Here is a 26069-nt window from a genome sequence, read left to right as displayed (position 1 = left end):
CTGCATGCGGGATTTGAGGCATTTTGTTCCAAAAGATTTGTTTTGCAAAAGTTGACCTGCTGGTGGTGCTATAACAGGCCAATGTGAGAAGGGTGGCATCTGTTCCTTGGCCTAGTGGGAATGTGTGTGCAAAATGTCACAGGCTGCATTCATGATTTGAGGCATTTTGTTCAAAAAGGAGCAATCCTGCAAACTTTGGAATCCAATGTTAGCCAATTAGATAGAATATGACATATCGGACAAATCCTTCATGATTAAATCACTGTAGAGATACTATGTACTGATTTGTGTGATTTTTGGATCAAATCTGAAGGAGTAATATCGAAGAATGTGTTTTACATACTGTAAGTCGGCCTTCTGGTGGCACTATAAAAGGCAGATGTGTCACAAATTGGCCTCTACACAACATATATGCAAAAGACTGTATATGTAACAGACATCAAATACTGTGATACTATTCACCTGGACAGTTTATGATGCTGTACATGATATCATTGTAATCCTTGGCCATAACAACATAGGTGTAGATGTCACATAGTTTGCATTATAATGCTAGGTGTAGATGTCACATAGTTTGCATTATAATGCTTGGTTCAGGAGTTATGATGCAAAATACATTATTTGGTAATGGTGGACCCAACCAAGTTTCAGGATTTTATGCTTATATCAACCCCAGGCGGGATTTGATCCACCAACCTTCAGCATGAAAGGCATATGCTCTAACCACTACACAAGACAGTCACTGGTTCTGTAACTGTCATGTCTGTAAAAAAAAGAAGAAAAAAAAGGTTCTATGTAGGCTGAGTGCCTTCGATTAAACAATGATTTAATCACCAAGTGCCACAGTATTTTTTTTCTTCTTCATATTTTGGAGGCTTGGGGTAAAAGTAAGCTGAGTAAATGTAATCTGAGTATTTCTGAAATTTTCGAGTGATCGTATTGTCTTTCACTCAGAACAGAAAAATTACAGCCGGTAGAGAAGGGCTCATTTTAAGCATGAAAGGGGTACCACGTGTTCTTGGGCCTTTCACGGCAATCAGACGCTACTTGCGTGATTTGAGGCATTTTGTTACAAAAATGTGTTAAGTTAAGTGAATGGCAGAGTTCACACTAAAATTATAACAAATACAATTAGTCCATGGGCCATACGAGATGTCGGTATCGGAAAGGTGGCAAAGGTTATCATGCATTTTTGAAAAGCTCTATATCTGTAGATTATAATTTGGTATGATAACCCTTTCTGAGACACAGCTAAATTGGTGTTATCAGCCGCTAGAGTTGGTGTCCCATTAACTTTACATTACAGGAAAAAAAAGCAAAAAAAGAATCTATATGAGGGGTCAAACTAGGGGAAGCATCTGTTTTGCACAAAAAACATTCCTTGGGCTAAAAAACGCCCCACAAGACTATCGTTTAGTGATGAAAAGTGATGAGTCATCACTTTTTCACGCCATTTTAGCCCAATGAATGTTTTTTGATGATAACCTGAATCGTTCGTGCTCACTCATTGTGAACAGCCCTCTAGACCAGTGGTTCTCAACCTGTGGGTCGGGACTCGGGACCCCCAGGGGGGTCCCCAAATTTTTTTGGGGGGTCCCCAGATGATTAACTTAATGTGCAACATCATTTTCTCACCCAACAGTAAACAAACCAACATAAAGTTTAAGTATATAGAGGGTACCTGCACATTTCCAAAGTGACAATGTAAGGACTTTTAATACCTCTAAATGACAAATTAAACATGGGCCAAATTGTCAAATATTAGAAGCAGAAATTGTGAAAATAGCCAATCTACATCCCAGCTGGCACACGACGTCAGTACAACGTTGGGACAACGTTGTACTCCGTTGGATGACCATTGGATTTTGGTTGTAAATGAAAGTTTGTCTGACGTCCTAACCTAACGTTGGTTAGACGTCAGAACCTGATGTTGCTTTGACGTCGTAACCTGATGTTGGTTTGACATCTTAAACTAACGTCGATTCAACGTTAATCTCTGATGTTACATAGACGTTGATTAAAGGTTAGACTCCCAACGTTGGATACCAGTTGTATTTTGGTTGTAAATGAAAGTTTGTCTGACGTCCTAACCTAACGTTGGTTAGACGTCAGAACCTGATGTTGCTTTGACGTCGTAACCTGATGTTGGTTTGACATCTTAAACTAACGTCGATTTAACGTTAATCTCTGATGTTACATAGACGTTGATTAAAGGTTAGACTCCCAATGTTGGATACCAGTTGTATTTTCGTTGTAAATGAAAGTTTGTCTGACGTCATAACCTAACGTTGGTTAGACATCGTAACCTGATGTTGGTTTGACATCTTAAACTAACGTCGATTTAACGTTAATCTCTGATGTTATATAGACATTGATTAAAGGTTAGACTCCCAACGTTGGATACCAGTTGTATTTTCGTTGTGAATGAAAGTTTGTCTGACATCATGACCTAACGTTGGTTAGACGTCATAACCTGATGTTGGTTTGACATCTTAAACTAATGTTGATTTAATGTTAATCTCTGATGTTACGTAAACGTTGATTAAAGGTTAGTCTCCCAACGTTGGATGTTGAAAAAGAAAGTTTGTCTGACGTCATAACCTAACGTTGGTTAGACGACATAACCCGATGTTGGTTTGATGTCATAACCTGATGTTGGTTTGACATCTTAAACTAACGTTGATTTAATGTCAATCACTGATGTTACTTAGACGTTGATTAAAGGTTAGACTTCCAACGTTGGATACCGGTTGTATTTTGGTTGAAAATCAAAGTTTGATTGACGTCATAACATAACATTTGTTTGATGTCAATCTCTAATGTTATGTAGACGTTGATTAAAGGTTAGACTCCCAACGTTGGGTTTTTAAGTTTGATTGACGTCATGACCCAACATTGGTTTGATGTCAATCTCTGATGTCATGTAGACATTGATTAAAGGTTAGACTCCCAATGTATTTTTGTTGAAAAGTAAATCGGATTGACGTCATAAGGCAAACATTGATTTGATGTAAGCATCTGATGTTATCTTGACATTGAATTTTGGTTGGTCTCCTAACGTTGGATAAAAGTTATTTTAGTTGAATAAAATTGGACTGACATAATCCAACGTCAGCTTGATGTTAATCTCAGATGTTATGTAGACGATTACTGGTTCAACTCCAAATTTGGATACAAGTTCTAATTTGGTTAAATGAACATAACCCAACGTTGGCAAGACGTCATCCTCCAATGTTGGTTAGACATGTAAGCAAGAGGTGCATTGCTGTCAAAACCCAACATTAGGTTGACATCAATGACCAAAGTTGGAAATGCAAAACATCAGAGGGCGTGAAAACCAACGCTAACATCACATCAACTTCCAGACATATGACAGTATGACACCAAATTGTGTCAAGTACTGAATAGTGAATAGAGGGTAGCTCACACAGCAGTCACTAGGTCTGATTAAGCTTGATCCAGAAAAGAACATAACAGTTCATCTTTTTTTTACCTTAACACTGGACAAATAAAGAAATACATGAAATAATAGCACAGCCTACCTCAGAGAGAACTTCCAGACAGTTTCCTTTTTACTTGCATATGTCCCACAACAACAACAAAATTATTAATAAAATATATTCCGGTGTGTTCACAACAAAAATATAATAATTAAAAAATATAATCCAGTGAGTTCACAACAACAACAAAAATTATTTAAAAAAATATATTCCGGTGAGTTCACAACTACAAAAAATAATTTAAAAAATGTATTCCGGTGAGTTGCCAGATTAAACTGTAGGTCCAAACAGAACTACCAAGATCCCCCAGAATTCACAGTGTCAGTTCAATCAGTTCTGAGTGCATGCGTTTGTGTCCCCCACTGCCTCCTCTTGCCTGCATGTCCAGTGAGCTACCAGGTTTTAGGTCCAACCAGAACTAATTCAAGTTATATCAGTCCATAGTGTCCCTCTTGAAATGGACAGTTCCCCTGTGTCTCCCGCCTCTGCTGCTTTAGGTTGTCCTCTGCTTCTGGGTTGAACGTCATGACGGCATCTGTAGAAAAAGAGAATACAAAATATGTAACATGCTGTCATAACCTTACACCACCACATTGTCATGTTTTGCAAATTAAATTATTTACAGGTGTGTCTACAAGGTCACAATGCATACAAAAACTTGAAAACTTCACATCATGTTCACCCTCATAACCTTAAAATAACAAGAGTTCAGTTGGTTAAGCAGGCCCTCACCCAGAAGAATTAAATTGAAAGACACTGAAAACCACAGAACACCCAAACCTTATACTGTGTTATGCTGTGCATTACTTCTTACTTACTTAAAAAGCTTGGTCACAGAGGTGCTTCTTCTCTCCATCCTCTCAACGACTGGACCCAAGCAGACACATCACGCCAGCTGAGAGAGAGAGAAGAAAGAAGGAAAAAGGTTAGACCAGGGTTTCCTAAAGTGGGTGCTGTGGCACCCTAGGGTGCCTTGATGCCAGTCCAGGGGTGTCTCAGAATAATCTGATCATCAATATCACTACATCAATATCAGTTCACTAAGTAAAACTGACCTGATTTGTGAGGAGTTATTTTTCCATCTACGGCCAACTCTCTTCTGCAAAAATAACAGATCTACAAGCTCACAACATGTCACGACGTGCTGTGAGCTTGTAGATCGGCTATTTTTGGTGAACCTTCCTCCCAGAATAGGGATGCTGGGGTTCAAGTGGTTAAACATAAAGTATAAAGTTATTTTCCGTCAGTTCTAATGGAAACTGATATTTCTCCAATGGTGTAAGATTCAAAATATTTACAGTGTACTTCAAGGGTGCTGTGGATTAAAATATTATTTACAGGGGTGAGGTAACCCGAGTCAAAAATGTTTGAAACCCCCTGGGTTAGACACCCAATCAAAGACACTTGCCATTGTATCAAAGGGAAGGACATGTTTTGCCCAATTACATTATTTACAGATTGGTGTGTGCCAATTGTCTGTCCTTGGTCAACATGAAGTTACCTTGTATTGCTCTAAAATACATCAGTCTTCTCCAAAGCCACCTTCCTTTTCTCCCTTCATGTGGTTACTGAAGAGCCTGAAGAAAAACATATGACATTTTTGTGAACAATATAGTAGGGTAAGGTTATTTTGTAAACATGGCTGCTCAGCAACAGCAAGTCTACAAGCTACATTCATGCAAAATTGTATTTATTTATTTTCACATAATTTTCACATATCATGACATTGTCATAAGAGGGGGTTCCGGTGGTTAAGCTGCGAAAAAATGAAAACATGCAGACAGGCCATCGCCTAGAATAATTAAACAAATAATTATGCAGACACTGAAAACCACATCACACAAGGGTTAATTCATATTGTATGTTGAAACATGCAGAGAGGGAAGCAAGCACATCTCCAAAGATTTACAGGTGCCGAACCAAGGAATATATAATATACACACCATGGAAGGAGGAGGTTCACACACTGTTCCAGAGCTCCAGTAAATAGTTTATTAGGATACAATAGTGTCCTAATAAACTATTTACTGGAGCTCTGGAACAGTGTGCGAACCTCCTCTTCTTCCGTGTTGAAACATGCAATTTATACTGTGACTCATATAAAGCCTACCAAGGTCTTAAAAGCTTGGTCATCACAGAGATGTTGCTCCTCTCTCCATCCTCTATCCTGTCATCCACTGGCACCAGGTCCGAAAGGACTATCAGACACGTCACGCCACCTGAGAGAGAAAGAGAGAATAAAAAAATAAAAATAAATAGGTTAGACACCCAATCAAAGCGTTATAATCTTCCATCGCACAACAGTTTGTAGATTGGCTAGTACAAAACAATGATCAGACTACCTGGTTGGTATCTCCCAAGAGTAGAAACCACCATGTCTATCCCAAAGGAAAGGCAGGACAAGCACAGCAGACACCAGAGAGAGAGAGAGGGAGAAGTGAAAACAGACTAGTGACTACTAGTTCATACATGTTTGCTTCCACATAAGACAGGACTGGACACTGCGTCACAAGAACAAGCAGCCACCCAACGTACGGCACCTGTGACACAGAGAAAGGAAATAAAATCAGCACAAAAAGAAAGGAAACTTGACTTCGGTCCAAATACCAATTTGTATTGTTTTATATCATTTTTATCATTGATTCGTCACCTTTACAACAAAGTACAGCTTGTAAGCATCGGGCATTCGAGGCATGAGCTACACAACCTAACGTGTGGGTAGCGCCGATCAAGGTTTTGCCAAAATGGCTTGCAATATTGTTCTGCTGGCATTTACTCTCATTGTGGGCTTCCCTGACACTGAGCTTAAAATTAACAAAGTGTAAAAATGGTCAACATGTGTTGTTTTTTCTTTTCCTTATTACTGTGGGGAGAGTGCAATCATTCAATCATTAAAGGGGACATATAATGGACCGAAGTCAAGTTTCCTTTCAGAGGTGTTTGACACAAAAATAGCTGATCTACAAGCACACACAATATGAGGCTGTAGAATGGCTTCTCAGTTCAAATAAATCATTATTAAGTAAATTACCTGGTTGGCTTAGCTCCCAGGATCACCTCATACCACCACAGAGACACCTCATGTAACAGAGAGAGAGTGAAAAAGGAAATGAATAGGTTAGATGTTATCATACTCCATCAAACAACAATGTTGCATTAGACACAAAATTATCTACAAGAACACATTGCATAATATGAGCATGTACAGTATATTATTTACTTGACTAGTTCCTGCAGTGATTGGCTGCAGTAGATTGGCATTCAGACGTGTTTGTAACACCTGTGAAGTGCAGCTTTGGCAGTACAGGGTAAGAAGAGAAGGAGAAGTCTCATGCAAAAGTCATGCTGTATTCTATGTTGGATCTTGGATATTATACCACAGGATGAAGATACCTTTTATTTTCCTATTGTGGATTACTACTGGATTTCCTGGATTAAAAAGGACTTTGCTAAAGGGTGGTAAGAGGAGACTTAACTTACCATATTGCATAGACTGGTTTTCTTTTCGACGTTGGAATTTTCTGTTGACAGAAGAAAAACAAAAGTTGAAAGACTACAAAATACATTACAAATGAGCCATGTACCACACACACACACACACACACACACACACACACACACACACACACACACACACACACACACACACACACACACACACACACACACACACACACACACACACACACACACACACTCTCCTGTAAATCACTTCTAGCTCCCACTCCCACTTTGAGAACCATGGCACAAAATCAGTGTTTGTCAATTATGCATTTGAGCCATGGACCACCATTTAGTGAGATTTAGCCTGTCTCAAACCCAATAATTTAGGAATACAGATCATGTGTAAAAAATAATTTAGCTTGTACATTTGGTTTGATTTTACAGTCATTAAAAGATCTATAGGGGTCCATTTGGTTATCAACTCCCCATCATTTAGCTGGGGACCACCTGGAAGGCTGGAACCACCTCACGGATCACTTGTGCAGTGGTTCTCAACCTAACATTACTAAACAAACACTATATAAATAGCAATGATTACTGTGACAATAACACTATTTAACAGCTGAATAAATAATGGACCTTGGAAACATTATATAATGGAAACTTTTTTACAGGAATGAGGGTTCCTGTCACATATTAAAAGGGGTCTGCAGCCAAATAGTCTACATTTTGTATTTTGGGGTCCTTGACATGAAAAGGGCTGAAAACACTGGAGTATGAATTGTAAATAGTGAAGTTGTAAAAAATACTGGAAGCAAAAGCAATCAATTGAAATAGCTTTACATACCTGTGTCATCTCCCTGCTCCAAAACTCCTTCTCTGTGTGCAAAAAGTCTCCATATATGTAGATTTAATCCCACAAATAGACTGGCAGCAACCTATCTTCCTGTTCAACAATCAACAGTGATTTTATTTAGTTTAGCTTTATCCTAAATCACTTTTAGACAAGCAGCTCTCAATGCTTGCTGTTGGTGACAAATGTAACTGCTGTGTGCTGTGCTGGTTTGGATTCAAAGTGGGGGTGTGCTCTCAGCAGAGCCAGTGGTAGCTGGCCACGTCACAGTCACATGACACACAGCCAATCAGGCATTTGCAATTGCATTGTGGGCAGTGTAGTTGATTTTCAAACTGCTTTCCATAAACACACATATATTGTGTTCCTCTCTGTAACTACAAAGATGGCTCCCCTCATCTTTCATATGTTTCCTCCAAACTATAATATCCCAAAAGATAGGCATTAAAATGTGTTTTAATCAGATTTAATTGCAGCTGATAATTTGCTTGTATAACCAATGTCTGCCCAACGTTGTTTTACTAACGTCCACATAACGTTGAAGTCTAACATCATCAGACGTTGATATTTGGTTGGTTTTAGGTTGTGTTGGTAACTAACCAATAACCAACGTCTGTTCAACGTATTATCCCAACGTCAGGTTGACGTCAGGATGATGTTTTTATTGTACTAGAAGCTTGGGCGGCCCAGCGTCTAGTCGGCGACCTGGCCAACTCGGGAACGATGTAAATAGGGAATGAATGCCCCGCCCTTTAATGCAAACCCCATTATACCTGTTGTCATAGGACCCGTTTTGACCATCTGTTTGCCTGTGTCCATTTTATGTCCATATATGGAGATCACTGCAGATATAGTTCTGGGTCCATTTTATGCCCATATGCCCATATATGGAGATATCTGTCTATTTGCGTCCATTTTATGCCCATATATGGAGATCTCTGTATCTGTCTGTCTGTGTCCCTTTATGCCCGTATATGGAGATATCTGTTTATCTGCGTCCATTTTATGCCCATATATGAGATCTCTGTCGCTTTTTGTTTGTTTCTTCTTTAAGCAGAATACACAGCCTGCTTAAATCTGCATCATTCAAGATGCCCATATATGGAGATATCTGTCTATTTGCGTCCATTTTATGCCCATATATGGAGATCTCTGTATCTGTCTGTCTGTGTCCCTTTATGCCCGTATATGGAGATATCTGTTTATCTGCGTCCATTTTATGCCCATATATGAGATCTCTGTCGCTTTTTGTTTGTTTCTTCTTTAAGCAGAATACACAGCCTGCTTAAATCTGCATCATTCAAGTCATCCTCCCAGTCCCACGCTTTGTCGCTTGTCTTATGTTTGTCTTTGTCTCTTTTATTTTCTTTTTTGGAGCGGACCCCATGAATGCCCCACCCTTTAATGCAAACCCCAATATACCTGTTGTCATAGGACCCGTTTTGACCATCTGTTAGCCTTTGTCCCCACCCTTTAATGCAAACCCCAATATACCTGTTGTCATAGGACCCGTTTTGACCATCTGTTTGCCTTTGTCCCCTTATGCCCATATATGGAGATCTCTGCACACACAGTACCGGTTGCGGAAAACTCTGATGTCAGACATCAGCTCCCCATTCGGGGATTCATTTTATGCCCATATCTGGAGAACGCGCGTGCCGGTGGAAGAACGGTTCTCGAGATTCACATACATACATACACATTCACCGAGATTTTTTGTTGACTCATGTGGCGTACGTGATGTCAGAGCCTTTTATGAAGTGATGTCACAATGAGTCAGCGATTGTGCCGATTTCCTCAGGAACAGCCTGATGTCAACAATCAGCTCCGCATAAGGAGATTCCGAACGTTTCGCGCCGTTTCGGAAAACCGCACATCGGGTCGGGTCGAGGCCCTTAAGCAGAATACACAGCCTGCTTAAATCTGCATCATTCAAGTCATCCTCCCAGTCCCACGCTTTGTCGCTTCTCTTATGTTTGTCTTTGTCTCTTTTATTTTCTTTTTTGGAGCGGACCCCATGAATGCCCCACCCTTTAATGCAAACCCCAATATACCTGTTGTCATAGGACCCGTTTTGACCATCTGTTAGCCTTTGTCCCCACCCTTTAATGCAAACCCCAATATACCTGTTGTCATAGGACCCGTTTTGACCATCTGTTTGCCTTTGTCCCCTTATGCCCATATATGGAGATCTCTGCACACACAGTACCGGTTGCGGAAACGTGATGGCGTAAAACATGTGGCGTACGTGATGTCAGAGCCTTTTATGAAGTGATGTCACAATGAGTCAGCGATTGTGCCGATTTCCTCAGGAACAGCCTGATGTCAACAATCAGCTCCGCATAAGGATATTCCGAACGTTTCGCGCCGTTTCGGAAAACCGCACATCGGGTCGGCTCTCAATGCTTGCTGTTGGTGACAAATGTAACTGCTGTGTGCTGTGCTGGTTTGGATTGAAAGTGGGGGTGTACTCTCAGCAGAGCCAGTGGTAGCTGGCCACGTCACAGTCACATGACACACAGCCAATCAGGCATTTGCAATTGCATTGTGGGCAGTGTAGTTGATTTTCAAACTGCTTTCCATAAACACACATATATTGTGTTCCTCTCTGTAACTACAAAGATGGCTCCCCTCATCTTTCATATGTTTCCTCCAAACTATAATATCCCAAAAGATAGGCATTAAAATGTGTTTTAATCAGATTTAATTGCAGCTGATAATTTGCTTGTATAACCAATGTCTGCCCAACGTTGTTTTACTAACGTCCACATAACGTTGAAGTCTAACATCATCAGACGTTGATATTTGGTTGGTTTTAGGTTGTGTTGGTAACTAACCAATAACCAACGTCTGTTCAACGTATTATCCCAACGTCAGGTTGACGTCAGGATGATGTTTTTATTGTACTAGAAGCTGGGCCGCCCTTCGGGCGGCCCAGCGTCTAGTCGGCGACCTGGCCAACTCGGGAACGATGTAAATAGGGAATGAATGCCCCGCCCTTTAATGCAAACCCCATTATACCTGTTGTCATAGGACCCGTTTTGACCATCTGTTTGCCTGTGTCCATTTTATGTCCATATATGGAGATCACTGCAGATATAGTTCTGGGTCCATTTTATGCCCATATGCCCATATATGGAGATATCTGTCTATTTGCGTCCATTTTATGCCCATATATGGAGATCTCTGTATCTGTCTGTCTGTGTCCCTTTATGCCCGTATATGGAGATATCTGTTTATCTGCGTCCATTTTATGCCCATATATGAGATCTCTGTCGCTTTTTGTTTGTTTCTTCTTTAAGCAGAATACACAGCCTGCTTAAATCTGCATCATTCAAGATGCCCATATATGGAGATATCTGTCTATTTGCGTCCATTTTATGCCCATATATGGAGATCTCTGTATCTGTCTGTCTGTGTCCCTTTATGCCCGTATATGGAGATATCTGTTTATCTGCGTCCATTTTATGCCCATATATGAGATCTCTGTCGCTTTTTGTTTGTTTCTTCTTTAAGCAGAATACACAGCCTGCTTAAATCTGCATCATTCAAGTCATCCTCCCAGTCCCACGCTTTGTCGCTTGTCTTATGTTTGTCTTTGTCTCTTTTATTTTCTTTTTTGGAGCGGACCCCATGAATGCCCCACCCTTTAATGCAAACCCCAATATACCTGTTGTCATAGGACCCGTTTTGACCATCTGTTAGCCTTTGTCCCCACCCTTTAATGCAAACCCCAATATACCTGTTGTCATAGGACCCGTTTTGACCATCTGTTTGCCTTTGTCCCCTTATGCCCATATATGGAGATCTCTGCACACACAGTACCGGTTGCGGAAAACTCTGATGTCAGACATCAGCTCCCCATTCGGGGATTCATTTTATGCCCATATCTGGAGAACGCGCGTGCCGGTGGAAGAACGGTTCTCGAGATTCACATACATACATACACATTCACCGAGATTTTTTGTTGACTCATGTGGCGTACGTGATGTCAGAGCCTTTTATGGAGTGATGTCACAATGAGTCAGCGATTGTGCCGATTTCCTCAGGAACAGCCTGATGTCAACAATCAGCTCCGCATAAGGATATTCCGAACGTTTCGCGCCGTTTCGGAAAACCGCACATCGGGTCGGGTCGAGGCCCTTAAGCAGAATACACAGCCTGCTTAAATCTGCATCATTCAAGTCATCCTCCCAGTCCCACGCTTTGTCGCTTGTCTTATGTTTGTCTTTGTCTCTTTTATTTTCTTTTTTGGAGCGGACCCCATGAATGCCCCACCCTTTAATGCAAACCCCAATATACCTGTTGTCATAGGACCCGTTTTGACCATCTGTTAGCCTTTGTCCCCACCCTTTAATGCAAACCCCAATATACCTGTTGTCATAGGACCCGTTTTGACCATCTGTTTGCCTTTGTCCCCTTATGCCCATATATGGAGATCTCTGCACACACAGTACCGGTTGCGGAAAACTCTGATGTCAGACATCAGCTCCCCATTCGGGGATTCATTTTATGCCCATATCTGGAGAACGCGCGTGCCGGTGGAAGAACGGTTCTCGAGATTCACATACATACATACACATTCACCGAGATTTTTTGTTGACTCATGTGGCGTACGTGATGTCAGAGCCTTTTATGAAGTGATGTCACAATGAGTCAGCGATTGTGCCGATTTCCTCAGGAACAGCCTGATGTCAACAATCAGCTCCGCATAAGGAGATTCCGAACGTTTCGCGCCGTTTCGGAAAACCGCACATCGGGTCGGGTCGAGGCCCTTAAGCAGAATACACAGCCTGCTTAAATCTGCATCATTCAAGTCATCCTCCCAGTCCCACGCTTTGTCGCTTGTCTTATGTTTGTCTTTGTCTCTTTTATTTTCTTTTTTGGAGCGGACCCCATGAATGCCCCACCCTTTAATGCAAACCCCAATATACCTGTTGTCATAGGACCCGTTTTGACCATCTGTTAGCCTTTGTCCCCACCCTTTAATGCAAACCCCAATATACCTGTTGTCATAGGACCCGTTTTGACCATCTGTTTGCCTTTGTCCCCTTATGCCCATATATGGAGATCTCTGCACACACAGTACCGGTTGCGGAAAACTCTGATGTCAGACATCAGCTCCCCATTCGGGGATTCATTTTATGCCCATATCTGGAGAACGCGCGTGCCGGTGGAAGAACGGTTCTCGAGATTCACATACATACATACACATTCACCGAGATTTTTTGTTGACTCATGTGGCGTACGTGATGTCAGAGCCTTTTATGAAGTGATGTCACAATGAGTCAGCGATTGTGCCGATTTCCTCAGGAACAGCCTGATGTCAACAATCAGCTCCGCATAAGGAGATTCCGAACGTTTCGCGCCGTTTCGGAAAACCGCACATCGGGTCGGGTCGAGGCCCTTAAGCAGAATACACAGCCTGCTTAAATCTGCATCATTCAAGTCATCCTCCCAGTCCCACGCTTTGTCGCTTGTCTTATGTTTGTCTTTGTCTCTTTTATTTTCTTTTTTGGAGCGGACCCCATGAATGCCCCACCCTTTAATGCAAACCCCAATATACCTGTTGTCATAGGACCCGTTTTGACCATCTGTTAGCCTTTGTCCCCACCCTTTAATGCAAACCCCAATATACCTGTTGTCATAGGACCCGTTTTGACCATCTGTTTGCCTTTGTCCCCTTATGCCCATATATGGAGATCTCTGCACACACAGTACCGGTTGCGGAAACGTGATGGCGTAAAACATGTGGCGTACGTGATGTCAGAGCCTTTTATGAAGTGATGTCACAATGAGTCAGCGATTGTGCCGATTTCCTCAGGAACAGCCTGATGTCAACAATCAGCTCCGCATAAGGATATTCCGAACGTTTCGCGCCGTTTCGGAAAACCGCACATCGGGTCGGCTCTCAATGCTTGCTGTTGGTGACAAATGTAACTGCTGTGTGCTGTGCTGGTTTGGATTCAAAGTGGGGGTGTGCTCTCAGCAGAGCCAGTGGTAGCTGGCCACGTCACAGTCACATGACACACAGCCAATCAGGCATTTGCAATTGCATTGTGGGCAGTGTAGTTGATTTTCAAACTGCTTTCCATAAACACACATATATTGTGTTCCTCTCTGTAACTACAAAGATGGCTCCCCTCATCTTTCATATGTTTCCTCCAAACTATAATATCCCAAAAGATAGGCATTAAAATGTGTTTTAATCAGATTTAATTGCAGCTGATAATTTGCTTGTATAACCAATGTCTGCCCAACGTTGTTTTACTAACGTCCACATAACGTTGAAGTCTAACATCATCAGACGTTGATATTTGGTTGGTTTTAGGTTGTGTTGGTAACTAACCAATAACCAACGTCTGTTCAACGTATTATCCCAACGTCAGGTTGACGTCAGGATGATGTTTTTATTGTACTAGAAGCTGGGCCGCCCTTCGGGCGGCCCAGCGTCTAGTCGGCGACCTGGCCAACTCGGGAACGATGTAAATAGGGAATGAATGCCCCGCCCTTTAATGCAAACCCCATTATACCTGTTGTCATAGGACCCGTTTTGACCATCTGTTTGCCTGTGTCCATTTTATGTCCATATATGGAGATCACTGCAGATATAGTTCTGGGTCCATTTTATGCCCATATGCCCATATATGGAGATATCTGTCTATTTGCGTCCATTTTATGCCCATATATGGAGATCTCTGTATCTGTCTGTCTGTGTCCCTTTATGCCCGTATATGGAGATATCTGTTTATCTGCGTCCATTTTATGCCCATATATGAGATCTCTGTCGCTTTTTGTTTGTTTCTTCTTTAAGCAGAATACACAGCCTGCTTAAATCTGCATCATTCAAGATGCCCATATATGGAGATATCTGTCTATTTGCGTCCATTTTATGCCCATATATGGAGATCTCTGTATCTGTCTGTCTGTGTCCCTTTATGCCCGTATATGGAGATATCTGTTTATCTGCGTCCATTTTATGCCCATATATGAGATCTCTGTCGCTTTTTGTTTGTTTCTTCTTTAAGCAGAATACACAGCCTGCTTAAATCTGCATCATTCAAGTCATCCTCCCAGTCCCACGCTTTGTCGCTTGTCTTATGTTTGTCTTTGTCTCTTTTATTTTCTTTTTTGGAGCGGACCCCATGAATGCCCCACCCTTTAATGCAAACCCCAATATACCTGTTGTCATAGGACCCGTTTTGACCATCTGTTAGCCTTTGTCCCCACCCTTTAATGCAAACCCCAATATACCTGTTGTCATAGGACCCGTTTTGACCATCTGTTTGCCTTTGTCCCCTTATGCCCATATATGGAGATCTCTGCACACACAGTACCGGTTGCGGAAAACTCTGATGTCAGACATCAGCTCCCCATTCGGGGATTCATTTTATGCCCATATCTGGAGAACGCGCGTGCCGGTGGAAGAACGGTTCTCGAGATTCACATACATACATACACATTCACCGAGATTTTTTGTTGACTCATGTGGCGTACGTGATGTCAGAGCCTTTTATGGAGTGATGTCACAATGAGTCAGCGATTGTGTCGATTTCCTCAGGAACAGCCTGATGTCAACAATCAGCTCCGCATAAGGATATTCCGAACGTTTCGCGCCGTTTCGGAAAACCGCACATCGGGTCGGGTCGAGGCCCTTAAGCAGAATACACAGCCTGCTTAAATCTGCATCATTCAAGTCATCCTCCCAGTCCCACGCTTTGTCGCTTGTCTTATGTTTGTCTTTGTCTCTTTTATTTTCTTTTTTGGAGCGGACCCCATGAATGCCCCACCCTTTAATGCAAACCCCAATATACCTGTTGTCATAGGACCCGTTTTGACCATCTGTTAGCCTTTGTCCCCACCCTTTAATGCAAACCCCAATATACCTGTTGTCATAGGACCCGTTTTGACCATCTGTTTGCCTTTGTCCCCTTATGCCCATATATGGAGATCTCTGCACACACAGTACCGGTTGCGGAAAACTCTGATGTCAGACATCAGCTCCCCATTCGGGGATTCATTTTATGCCCATATCTGGAGAACGCGCGTGCCGGTGGAAGAACGGTTCTCGAGATTCACATACATACATACACATTCACCGAGATTTTTTGTTGACTCATGTGGCGTACGTGATGTCAGAGCCTTTTATGAAGTGATGTCACAATGAGTCAGCGATTGTGCCGATTTCCTCAGGAACAGCCTGATGTCAACAATCAGCTCCGCATAAGGATATTCCGAACGTTTCGCGCCGTTTCGGAAAACCGCACATCGGGTCGGGTCGAGGCCCGGCACTGCACTCCGCGCCACGGCGGGGAACGCGCGTGCCGAATCTGAAGCCGGTGGGACGAACGGTTCTCGAGATACGCGGATTACATACACGCAGACAGACAGACAGACAGACAGACAGACACGCAGAGACTTCTCGCATTTATAGATAGATTATACTCATTTCAAGCAGCATAGTTTTATATTAAGCTTCTTAAGCATTGAGGAATACAGTATGGTATAGTGGATCTCAAACATTTCAAAGAAGAAACATTTCCATTAGAGAAGATTTTGATGAGTCTAGCAGTGATTCTTAACTATTTTAATTGCAAGAACCCCAGTTTGACATGCATTAGTCTAAATACGGACCACCATTTTATGGCATTTCTATCTGAGACCCCAATTTATTGTAAAAATCAATGTTAATGGGTCCATTTTGGTTCCATTTGTACACTCTATGAGTTACCCATAAGGGTCCATTTCATTCCTAACTATCATTTAGCAGGGGACCCCCTGGAACTCCCTCAAGGACCCCACTTCTTGAACTAATGCAGTTAATATCAGGTTGCCATTCCATATATCTTTACTGTTTTTTAACCCATTAAGACATAAGGTCAATACCTTCTAAAGCTTGACCTAAATTTTCAGAAAAAACAACAAAAAAATGTGTTTCCCGCCTGAGGGATAAAACAGGGGTTCCCGTCCATAATGGGTTGTGTATGTTGGGCTGATTTGTACACTTTGTTCTATGTCACATCTATAATGTTTTATATTGATAAACTTCATAGTTAATAGTATGCAGTATTAAACTGTGGATACCCCAGGCTGGCTTGCGGTGGACATTTTTGTCTGAATGATATTTTTGCCATGGAGTGGACAATAATGTTACCAGAAGCACACAAAGAGCCAGTCTCAAATGTCTACTAGCACAGTGGTTCTCAAAGCGGGTTGAGAGGGACCTCAAAGTTCCTTGAATGCGGTCCAAATCGAACATTACAGGTCTGTAACTCTGAGAGTGTATGGAACCAAATGGACCCATAAACACTCTCAGAGTTATGGGTCCTCAAAAATAATAATACAAATAAATAGAGAACCACTTTACTAGTGTCATACATATCCTGAAGAAACCCTGGAGACTGGGACAGAAATTTAGTCTCATGATCAAAATTACAACATTGTTATTGTTATGTAAAAACAAAATCTAAAATCTACGATGGACAAAGACAAGTCTCGCCACATGTGTCAATGTACAGACATTGATGAGCTGTGCCAGGAGATATTATGGGATATGTTGTTTTTATCCTTAAATGGGTATACCCCATTTGATGGTGTCCCATAGATGTTCAACAATGACCTATGACAGCTGAGGTCAAGACCTTTCCATTAACAGTTAGCCATTTCTAGCCTATGTAAGCCCTTCTGTGGCTGAATGATATGGCTTTAATCATGGACTCTAGGGTTCAAGATTCAGAGGTCATTATCAAAGCAGTGCTGCTGTGTACTGTTAGATAAGCATCATGGTGTGCCTATCTGTCTGTCTGTCTGTCTGTCTGTCTGTCTGTCTGTCTGTCTGTCTTTCTCTCTTTATCACCCGAGTTTAGGCCACAATGCATTTTGTTATACCCCCACTGAAGACATATAGGCCTACTTGTCCTCTAAGTTCCTGTCATTTCAGATTAGATACACTAGCTCTTATTTAGGATTCAAAACATTGAAATTGAAATGGTCTTGGACTTTAAGGACAACCCACATTCGTTTATAATCGGCACTGTTGCGGCCTATCTTTAGTTTTTTGTTGAGCCAATGTAATGGTACGTTGGACCAATGAATTGGCTAGTGTCCTCAGGGGTTGCTTATCAAGGAACTTTGACATTCTTTCTAGATACCTTGTTCACTATGTCCATGCCAATAAACTCCCCAGTTATACTGGTCTTGTTCACATCCAAGATTAACTGAATGCTCATGCTTACCTGTAACTACCATTACATTCAAGAGAGAAGCTGATAGTCCAATGAATGCTATGATCCTACTTAATTTAATTTCATAAACATTCAGATGTCCCTAACTGTAATGACACCTTACTGTCCCTTCAACTGCATACTTTATGTGGTCTTTAACCAGAGATGTTCTGTTTTTATCCCCAGCAAAGCATAATCCTTTGCAATGCATACAGCATTGTAAGTTAAGCAGTAAACCTGACGTTGGGATAATACGTTGAACACACGTTGGTTATTGGTTAGTTACCAACACAACCTAAAACCAACCAAATATCAACGTCTGATGATGTTAGACTTCAACGTTATGTGGACGTTAGTAAAATAACGTTGGGCAGACATTGAGGTTTGGTCAATTATCCTACATCAGCATGTCAGTATTCGACGTCAACCTGACGTTGGGATAATACGTTGAACACACGTTGGTTATTGGTTAGTTACCAACGCAACCTAAAACCAACCAAATATCTACGTCTAATGATGTTAGACTGCAGCGTTGTGTGGACGTTGTCATTATAACGTTGGGCAGACATTGACGTTTGGTCAAAAATCCGACAACAGCATGTCAGAATTCAACGTCAATATGACGTTGAGATAATACGTTGAACAGACGTTGGTTATTGGTTAGTTACCAACACAACCTAAAACCAACCAAATATCAATGTCTGATGATGTTCGACTGTAACGTTGTGTAGACGTTGTCATAATAACGTTGGGCAGACATTGAGGTTTGGTCAAAAATCCGACAAGAGCATGTCAGTGTTCGACGTCAACCTGACGTTGGGATAATACGTTGAACAGACGTTGGTTATTAGTTAGTTACCAACACAACCTAAAACCAACCAAATATCAACGTCTGATGATGTTAGACTTCAACGTTATGTGGACGTTAGTAAAATAACGTTGGGCAGACATTGAGAATTGGTAAAAAATCCGACAACAGCATGCCAGTATTCAATGTCAACTTTACGTTGGGATAATACGTTGAACAGACGTTGGTTATTAGTTAGTTACCAACACAACCTAAAACCAACCAAATATCAACGTCTGATGATGTTAGACTTCAACGTTGTGTGGACATTGTCATAATACCGTTGGGCAGACACTGAGGTGTGGTCGAATATCCGACAACAGCATGTCAGTGACTCAACATCAGCCTGACATTGGGAAAATATGTTGAACACACGTTGGTTATTCGTTAGTTACCAACACAACCTAAAACCAACCAAATATCTACGTCTAATGATGTTAGACTGCAACGTTGTGTGGACGTTGTCATTATAACGTTGGGCAGACATTGACGTTTGGTCAAAAATCCGACAACAGCATGTCAGAATTCAACATCAATGTGACGTTGAGATAATACGTTGAACAGACGTTGGTTATTGGTTACTTACCAACACAACCTAAAACCAACCAAATATCAATGTCTGATGATGTTAGACTGTAACGTTGTGTAGACGTTGTCATAATAACGTTGGGCAGACATTGAGGTTTGGTCAAAAATCCGACAAGAGCATGTCAGTGTTCGACGTCAACCTGACGTTGGGATAATACGTTGAACAGACGTTGGTTATTGGTTAGTTACCAACACAACCTAAGAACCAACCAAATATCAACGTCTGATGATGTTAGACTTCAACGTTATGTCGACGTTAGTAAAATAACGTTGGGCAGACATTGAGGTTTGGTAAAAAATCCGACAACAGCATGTCAGTATTCGACGTCAAGATGACGCTGGGATAATACGTCGAACAGACGTTGGTTATTGGTCAGTTACCAACACAACCTAAAACCAACCAAATATCTATGTCTAATGATGTTTGGCTGCAACGTTGTGTGGACGTTGTCATGATAATGTTGGGCAGACATTGACGTTTGGTCAAAAATCCGACAACAGCATGTCAGAATTCGACGTCAACCTGACGCTGGGATAATACGTCGAACAGACGTTGGTTATTGGTCAGTTACCAACACAACCTCTAACCAACCAAATATCAACGTCTAATGACGTTAGACTGCAACGCTGTGTAGACGTTGTCATAATAACGTTGGACAGACACTGAGGTTTATTCAAATATCCGACAACAGCAAGTCAGGGATTCAACATCAGCCTGACGTTGGGAAAATACGTTGAACACACGTTGGTTATTCGTTAGTTACCAACACAACCTAAAACCAACCAAATGTCTTTGTCTAATGATGTTAGACTGCAACGTTGTGTGGACGTTGTCATGATAACGTTGGGCAGACATTGACGTTTGGTCAAAAATCCGACAACAGCATGTCAGAATTCGACGTCAACCTGATGTTGGGATAATACGTTGAACAGACGTTGGTTATTGGTTAGTTACCAACACAACCTAAAAACCAACCAAATATCTACGTCTGATGATGTTAGACTTCAACGTTATGTGGACGTTAGTAAAATAACGTTGGGCAGACATTGAGGTTTGGTCAAATATCCGACAACAGCATGTGAGTATTCAACGTCAACCTGACGTTGGGATAATACGTTGAACAGACGTTGGTTATTGGTCAGTTACCAACACAACCTAAAACCAACCAAATGTCAACGTCTGATGATGTTAGACTTCAACGTTATGTGGACGTTAGTAAAATAACGTTGGGCAGACTTTGAGGTTTGGTCAAATATCCGACAACAGCATGTGAGTTTTCAACGTCAAGCTGACGTTGGGATAATACGTTGAACAGACGTTGGTTATTGGTCAGTTACCAACACAACCTAAAACCAACCAAATGTCAACGTCTGATGATGTTAGACTTCAACGTTATGTGGACGTTAGTAAAATAACGTTGGGCAGACATTGAGGTTTGGTCAAATATCCGACAACAGCATGTGAGTATTCAACGTCAACCTGACGTTGGGATAATACGTTGAACAGACGTTGGTTATTGGTCAGTTACCAACACAACCTAGAACCAACCAAATGTCAACGTCTGATGATGTTAGACTTCAACGTTATGTGGACGTTAGTAAAATAACGTTGGGCAGACTTTGAGGTTTGGTCAAATATCCGACAACAGCACGTGAGTTTTCAACGTCAAGCTGACGTTGGGATAATACGTTGAACAGACGTTGGTTATTGGTCAGTTACCAACACAACCTAAAACCAACCAAATGTCAACGTCTGATGATGTTAGACTTCAACGTTTGTGGACGTTAGTAAAATAACGTTGGGCAGACATTGAGGTTTGGTCAAAAATCCGACAACAGCATGTCAGTATCCGACGTCAATCTGACGTTGGGATAATACGTTGAACAGACGTTGGTTATTGGTTAGTTACCAACACAACATAAAACCAACCAAATATCAACGTCTGATGACGTTAGACTGCAACGTTGTGTGGACGTTGTCATAATAACGTTGGGCAGACATTGAGGTTTGGTCAAAAATCCGACAACGGAATATCAGTATTCGACGTCAGGATGACGTTGGGATAATACGTTGAACAGACGTTGGTTATTGGTCAGTTACCAACACAACCTAAAACCAACCAAATATCAACGTCAATTGACGTCAAATTAATACGTTGATACAACGTTGGAAGTTGACGTTGGTCCAACGTTGGATTTTGGTTAGCTGACGTCACGACCTAAATCCAACCAAAAATCAACGTCAACGGACGTCGTGTGCCAGCTGGGATGCTCACAACGCCTCGAGGCGTCGTGAGCATGTAGATCTACTATTTTCACAATAGAACCCTGTTTCAAAATGTAATGCCTCATCTCAGTGCTTGTCAGAAAATAGGATTATTTTCGGGGTTGAGAACCACTGCTCTGGACTTAAAGGCACACTGAGGATGGTAGAGTGTTGTGTACCTGTCCGGGGTAGAGTGGAAGGTTGTCCTTGTTGTCAGTGAACAGGAGCATGTCGATGAAGTGGATGAGGAGGCTGGGAGCCCGGTCCGAGTCCCTGGGAGACAGCATCAGCCACTTGTACACGATCATGAACACCAGGTAGCCAAACAGGCTGAGCAGGAACACCAGCTGTGGGAGCAGGACCAGCACCACACTGCTCCACTGACCACTGGGACTGGGGGAGAGAGAGCAGTGGTGGAAAAAGTACTCACATTCTTTACTTAAAGGGGAAGACCACCCATTTTCAATATTGAACTATACCTTAGAGGAGTTGTATGGAAATTAAAAAAAAAGTTCCCCCCCTTCTGTGTTGCCTAGAACTGGAGGATTGATTTGGGGGTTTGTATTGTAAAGTACAACTTGATGACATCACACATTGTACTTTACAATACAAACCCCAAAATCAATCCTCCAGTTCTAGGCAACAGAAGGGGGGGAACCTTTTTTTTATTTCCACACAACTCCTCTAAGGTATATTAATGACATACCGGTAGTTCAATATTGAAAATGGGTGGTCTTCCCCTTTAAGTAAAAGTATCAATACTGCAATGTAGACAAGTAAAAGTCCAGAAATCAAAATGTACTTGAGTAAAAGTATGAAAGTGTTGGCATCAAAATGTACTTAGAGTACCAAAAGTAAAAGTACAAAATGTTTGAAAATAGCAGATCTACAAGCTCACAACGCGACTGGATGAAGAGGTGAACAGAGGCTCTGATTTAGTCAGATATGCTAATTATCTCATTAATGAACAATACAACAATATACTTTGCAGAAATGGATTCTACAGGGAAAAATACATAGGAATTCAAGTTTCTTCCTCCGATGTTCCATTACTTAACTCGAATGGAATCACAATAATGTTCCAAGCCTTTCTCATCAACAGAATACCTGTCCTTAATGAAAACCACAACTATTAGCTTCCTTGCCAAAAAGAAAACTAGTTTAGCTGGTAGAATCTGATCCCCTTCTGTCGTCAAGTAACATACATACATACATACTTATGGAGTTAATTATGATTCAATATTCGTGAGAAGACAGTTCTGAGATTGTGCAGTTGTAGCTTGGAATTTGCACACGTGTATATTGAAACATAATTAACTCCATAAGTATGTATAGTTGAGGACAGGAGGAGATCAGATTCTACCAGCTAAACTAATTTTCTTTTTGGCACGGAAGCAAATAGTTGTGGTTTTCATTAAGGACAGGTGTTCTGTTGATGAGAAAGGCTTGGAACATTATTGTGATTCCATTCTAGTTAAGTAATGTATGGAATAAATAATGTTTCAATATTCGTGAGAAGACAGTTCTGAGGTTGTGCAGTTGTAGCTCGGAATTTGCACACGTGTATACGGAATCTGAAGTTTAAAAAAACAAACAAACACACATACACATTTCCATGTACAACCTCGACAACCTTGACAGAGGATTCTTGGTGTCATGTGTTGACTTCTTGGGAGGTTTTAATACCTGTAGTTGAAGTAGGACAGTGAGACTCCGAAGGTCATGTGCATGACTCCAATTATAACGGACATCTTCATCTTGTAGGAGTTGAGGAAAGCCAGGTGGTTGTTGGCTAGACGCCAGATCTGAGGAGAGGAGAGGAGAGGAGAGGAGAGGAGAGGAGAGGAGAGGAGAGGAGAGGAGAGGAGAGGAGTGGAGAGGAGAGGAGAGGATCGAGAGGAGAGGAGAGGGTAAATCAAGAAATAGAAAAAATGGTAAAATGCTTATTTTAATTTTAAAAGTCAAGAAAATAAGAATAGAAAAGGGTAGAAAAACACATAATACTCACATAACACTGTAAGTTAAAGGAGTAGTTCATCGGAAACTGATTATTATTTATTTTATTTTATTTTGAAGCGGTGAAAGCCGCTTCCAAGGAGTGGCTTTGTGTGTCCCGTTCATGTCCATATATGGTCATTTCAGTCCAGAATGAACAGTTTTTATCTGTCCGTAAATGTGTGTCCCATGTGTGTCCCCTCATGTCCATATATGGTCATTTCAGTCCAGAATGAACAGGTTTTATCTGTCCGTAAATGTGTGTGCCATGTGTGTCCCCTCATGTCCATATATGGTCATTTCAGTCCAGAATGAACAGGTTTTATCTGTCCCGTACGTCCAGAATATGTGTGTAGTGTCCGTCCCGGTCTGTTGATTAGATGATTAAAAATGTCCAATGAGACCATACTTTGAGGATTGGTCAAGCTTCACATGACAATCCGGCCCTCCAGATAAAATCATTCATTCATTCAGAATTCAGAATTCTGAAGCTCTAGAACACATAGAATAAAAGTTCACCACTTCACTTCGAACCGAATGTATAGAGTTCTGTCCCGTGCCTGTCCCGTGCCTGTCCCATGCCTGTCCAGTCCAAAATGAAAAATTGAACATTGGTCAAGCTTCACATGACAATTTGGCTCTCCAGACTATACTCAAATTCACCGCTTCACTTCGAACCGAGGTTTGATTTTTCACCTGCCACCTTAATGTGGGAATGGTCTGACATCATATTATGATGTCATATGACATCGCATTATGAATCAGTGGTCTCATTCAGAACTGGCATCTGTCAGAGCACTACGCAGCAGCAGAGTGGATATGTGGACAGACACAGCAGACAGAATGTGAACAGAGTGGATACAGACCGGGTCGATGCCGAACGGGTACGGTCCCTGGAACACTCCAGTGATGTTGGGGTCCAGAGTGAGGTACTGGTTCTCTCGCAGGGTCTCATCACTACAGAACCAAGACACACACACACACACACACACACACACACACACACACACACACGCACACGCACACGCACACGCACACGCAAATTATTATTGACAGGTAGAAACTAACTTGTTCAGAATACCTGACTTCTGATTTCTTATATCCAGATTGAAGTCGGACTGCAGTCTGAACAAAGCTGCAGGCTTTTTTTTTTTTTTTTTTACTGAATAGGTGCTTGGTCTACTTATATGTTTTTCTTAGATTATCTTTTTTTTGAGCGGTGGTAAACCGCTCCATAGAGTGGCTGTACAGGTACGTGTGTCTGTAGCCTTTTTCCTCAGTGTTTTGCCATAACAAAATGTGTGTACGTAGCATCATGTTTGTCTAGTGATGTCATCATCGTGTGTCTGTAGCCTTTTTCCTCAGCGTTTTGCCATAGCAAAACGTGTGTGTGTAGCATAGCCTGTACATCCTAGCCTTTTGAAGACGTTATGCAAGCACGACCACCGCTCACTTCACATTGGGTGTGATTCTTTTTCTTGACGTACTGATGTATTTAACCTTGCTTATTCTAAGTCGCTCTGGAGCGTCTGCTAAATGAAGTTCAATCTGTCTGAAGACTCGTAGAGCTGCTCTTTTCAGTGTATGACATGGCATGCTATACACAAGAGGCGAGTGGTTACTTGGTATTTTACACCGGCTGAGAGGCGTAGGGAGACACGAGGTGCAGCCGAGTGTCTCCAACCCTCTAACCACAAGCAGGGGCGTCACAAGGGGTAGGAAAGTGGGACTGAGGTACTAGGGCCCAAGATGGTGGAGTTATTTTATACTTTAGCTATTGAAAAATAGCAGATATACAAGCTGTGCCGCGCTGCGAGCTTGTAGATCTGCTATTTTTGAAAAGTCGTGAAAATGTGTGCAAATCTTTGAATATATGTATTTTTTAAGCGAACATTTGTAACTCAAATTTTGCTTCTGGGGGGGTCCCTGGAACTCAATATTTTGAGATGGGGGTCCGTGGCCAAATACATACCATTTTGGGGGTCCTGCACATGAAAAGGTTTGAGCTCCACTGACATCGAAACATAGATTTTTAGAAGGATTTGAAATATTCAAAGACTTTTGTGATTTTTCAAAAATAGCAGATCTACAAGCTCGCAGCGCGGCACTCGGTGCCGCGCTGTGAGCTTGTATATCTGCTATTTTTCAATTGTTAAAGCACAGGGGCCCCACAGTGAATCCTTGTACTCGGGGCCCAGAATTTGGTGCGACACCCCTGACCACAAGCCTTGCGTGGCTTATTGTCACCGTTTCTGGGCAACCTGGACAAGGATTCACTGTGGGCCCCCCATCAATGTTCTTCATGGGCGGGGATATGTGGATCATCTGCTCTGGCATCATCCTAATCCACGTG

General features: G+C 41.7%; 1 protein-coding gene and 1 long non-coding RNA gene across 2 annotated transcripts in view; both read right to left on the bottom strand.

The window, feature by feature from the left end:
* Positions 1 to 26069, bottom strand: part of tcirg1a (T cell immune regulator 1, ATPase H+ transporting V0 subunit a3a) — a gene marked incomplete at both ends in the record, with an annotated part of 50185 nt that overhangs the window by 9767 nt on the left and 14349 nt on the right. The window contains 3 exons of the mRNA XM_080722404.1: positions 21901 to 22114; positions 23408 to 23526; positions 24583 to 24673. Of these exons, the coding sequence (XP_080578530.1) occupies positions 21901 to 22114; positions 23408 to 23526; positions 24583 to 24673 (424 nt within the window). The remainder of the gene's footprint in view (positions 1 to 21900; positions 22115 to 23407; positions 23527 to 24582; positions 24674 to 26069) is intronic.
* LOC308281354 lies at positions 3508 to 5067 on the bottom strand. The gene is made up of 3 exons (XR_013961841.1): positions 5002 to 5067; positions 4319 to 4395; positions 3508 to 4035 (listed from the first exon to the last, which is right to left on the bottom strand). It is a non-coding gene; the product is annotated as an uncharacterized lncRNA (long non-coding RNA).

Source organism: Nannobrachium achirus, assembly GCF_963921795.1.
Source record: "Nannobrachium achirus genome assembly, chromosome: 3".
Classification (NCBI taxonomy): domain Eukaryota; kingdom Metazoa; phylum Chordata; class Actinopteri; order Myctophiformes; family Myctophidae; genus Nannobrachium; species Nannobrachium achirus.
Note: the sequence above shows the minus strand (reverse complement) of the source record. Positions and strands in the feature narration are given on the sequence as shown.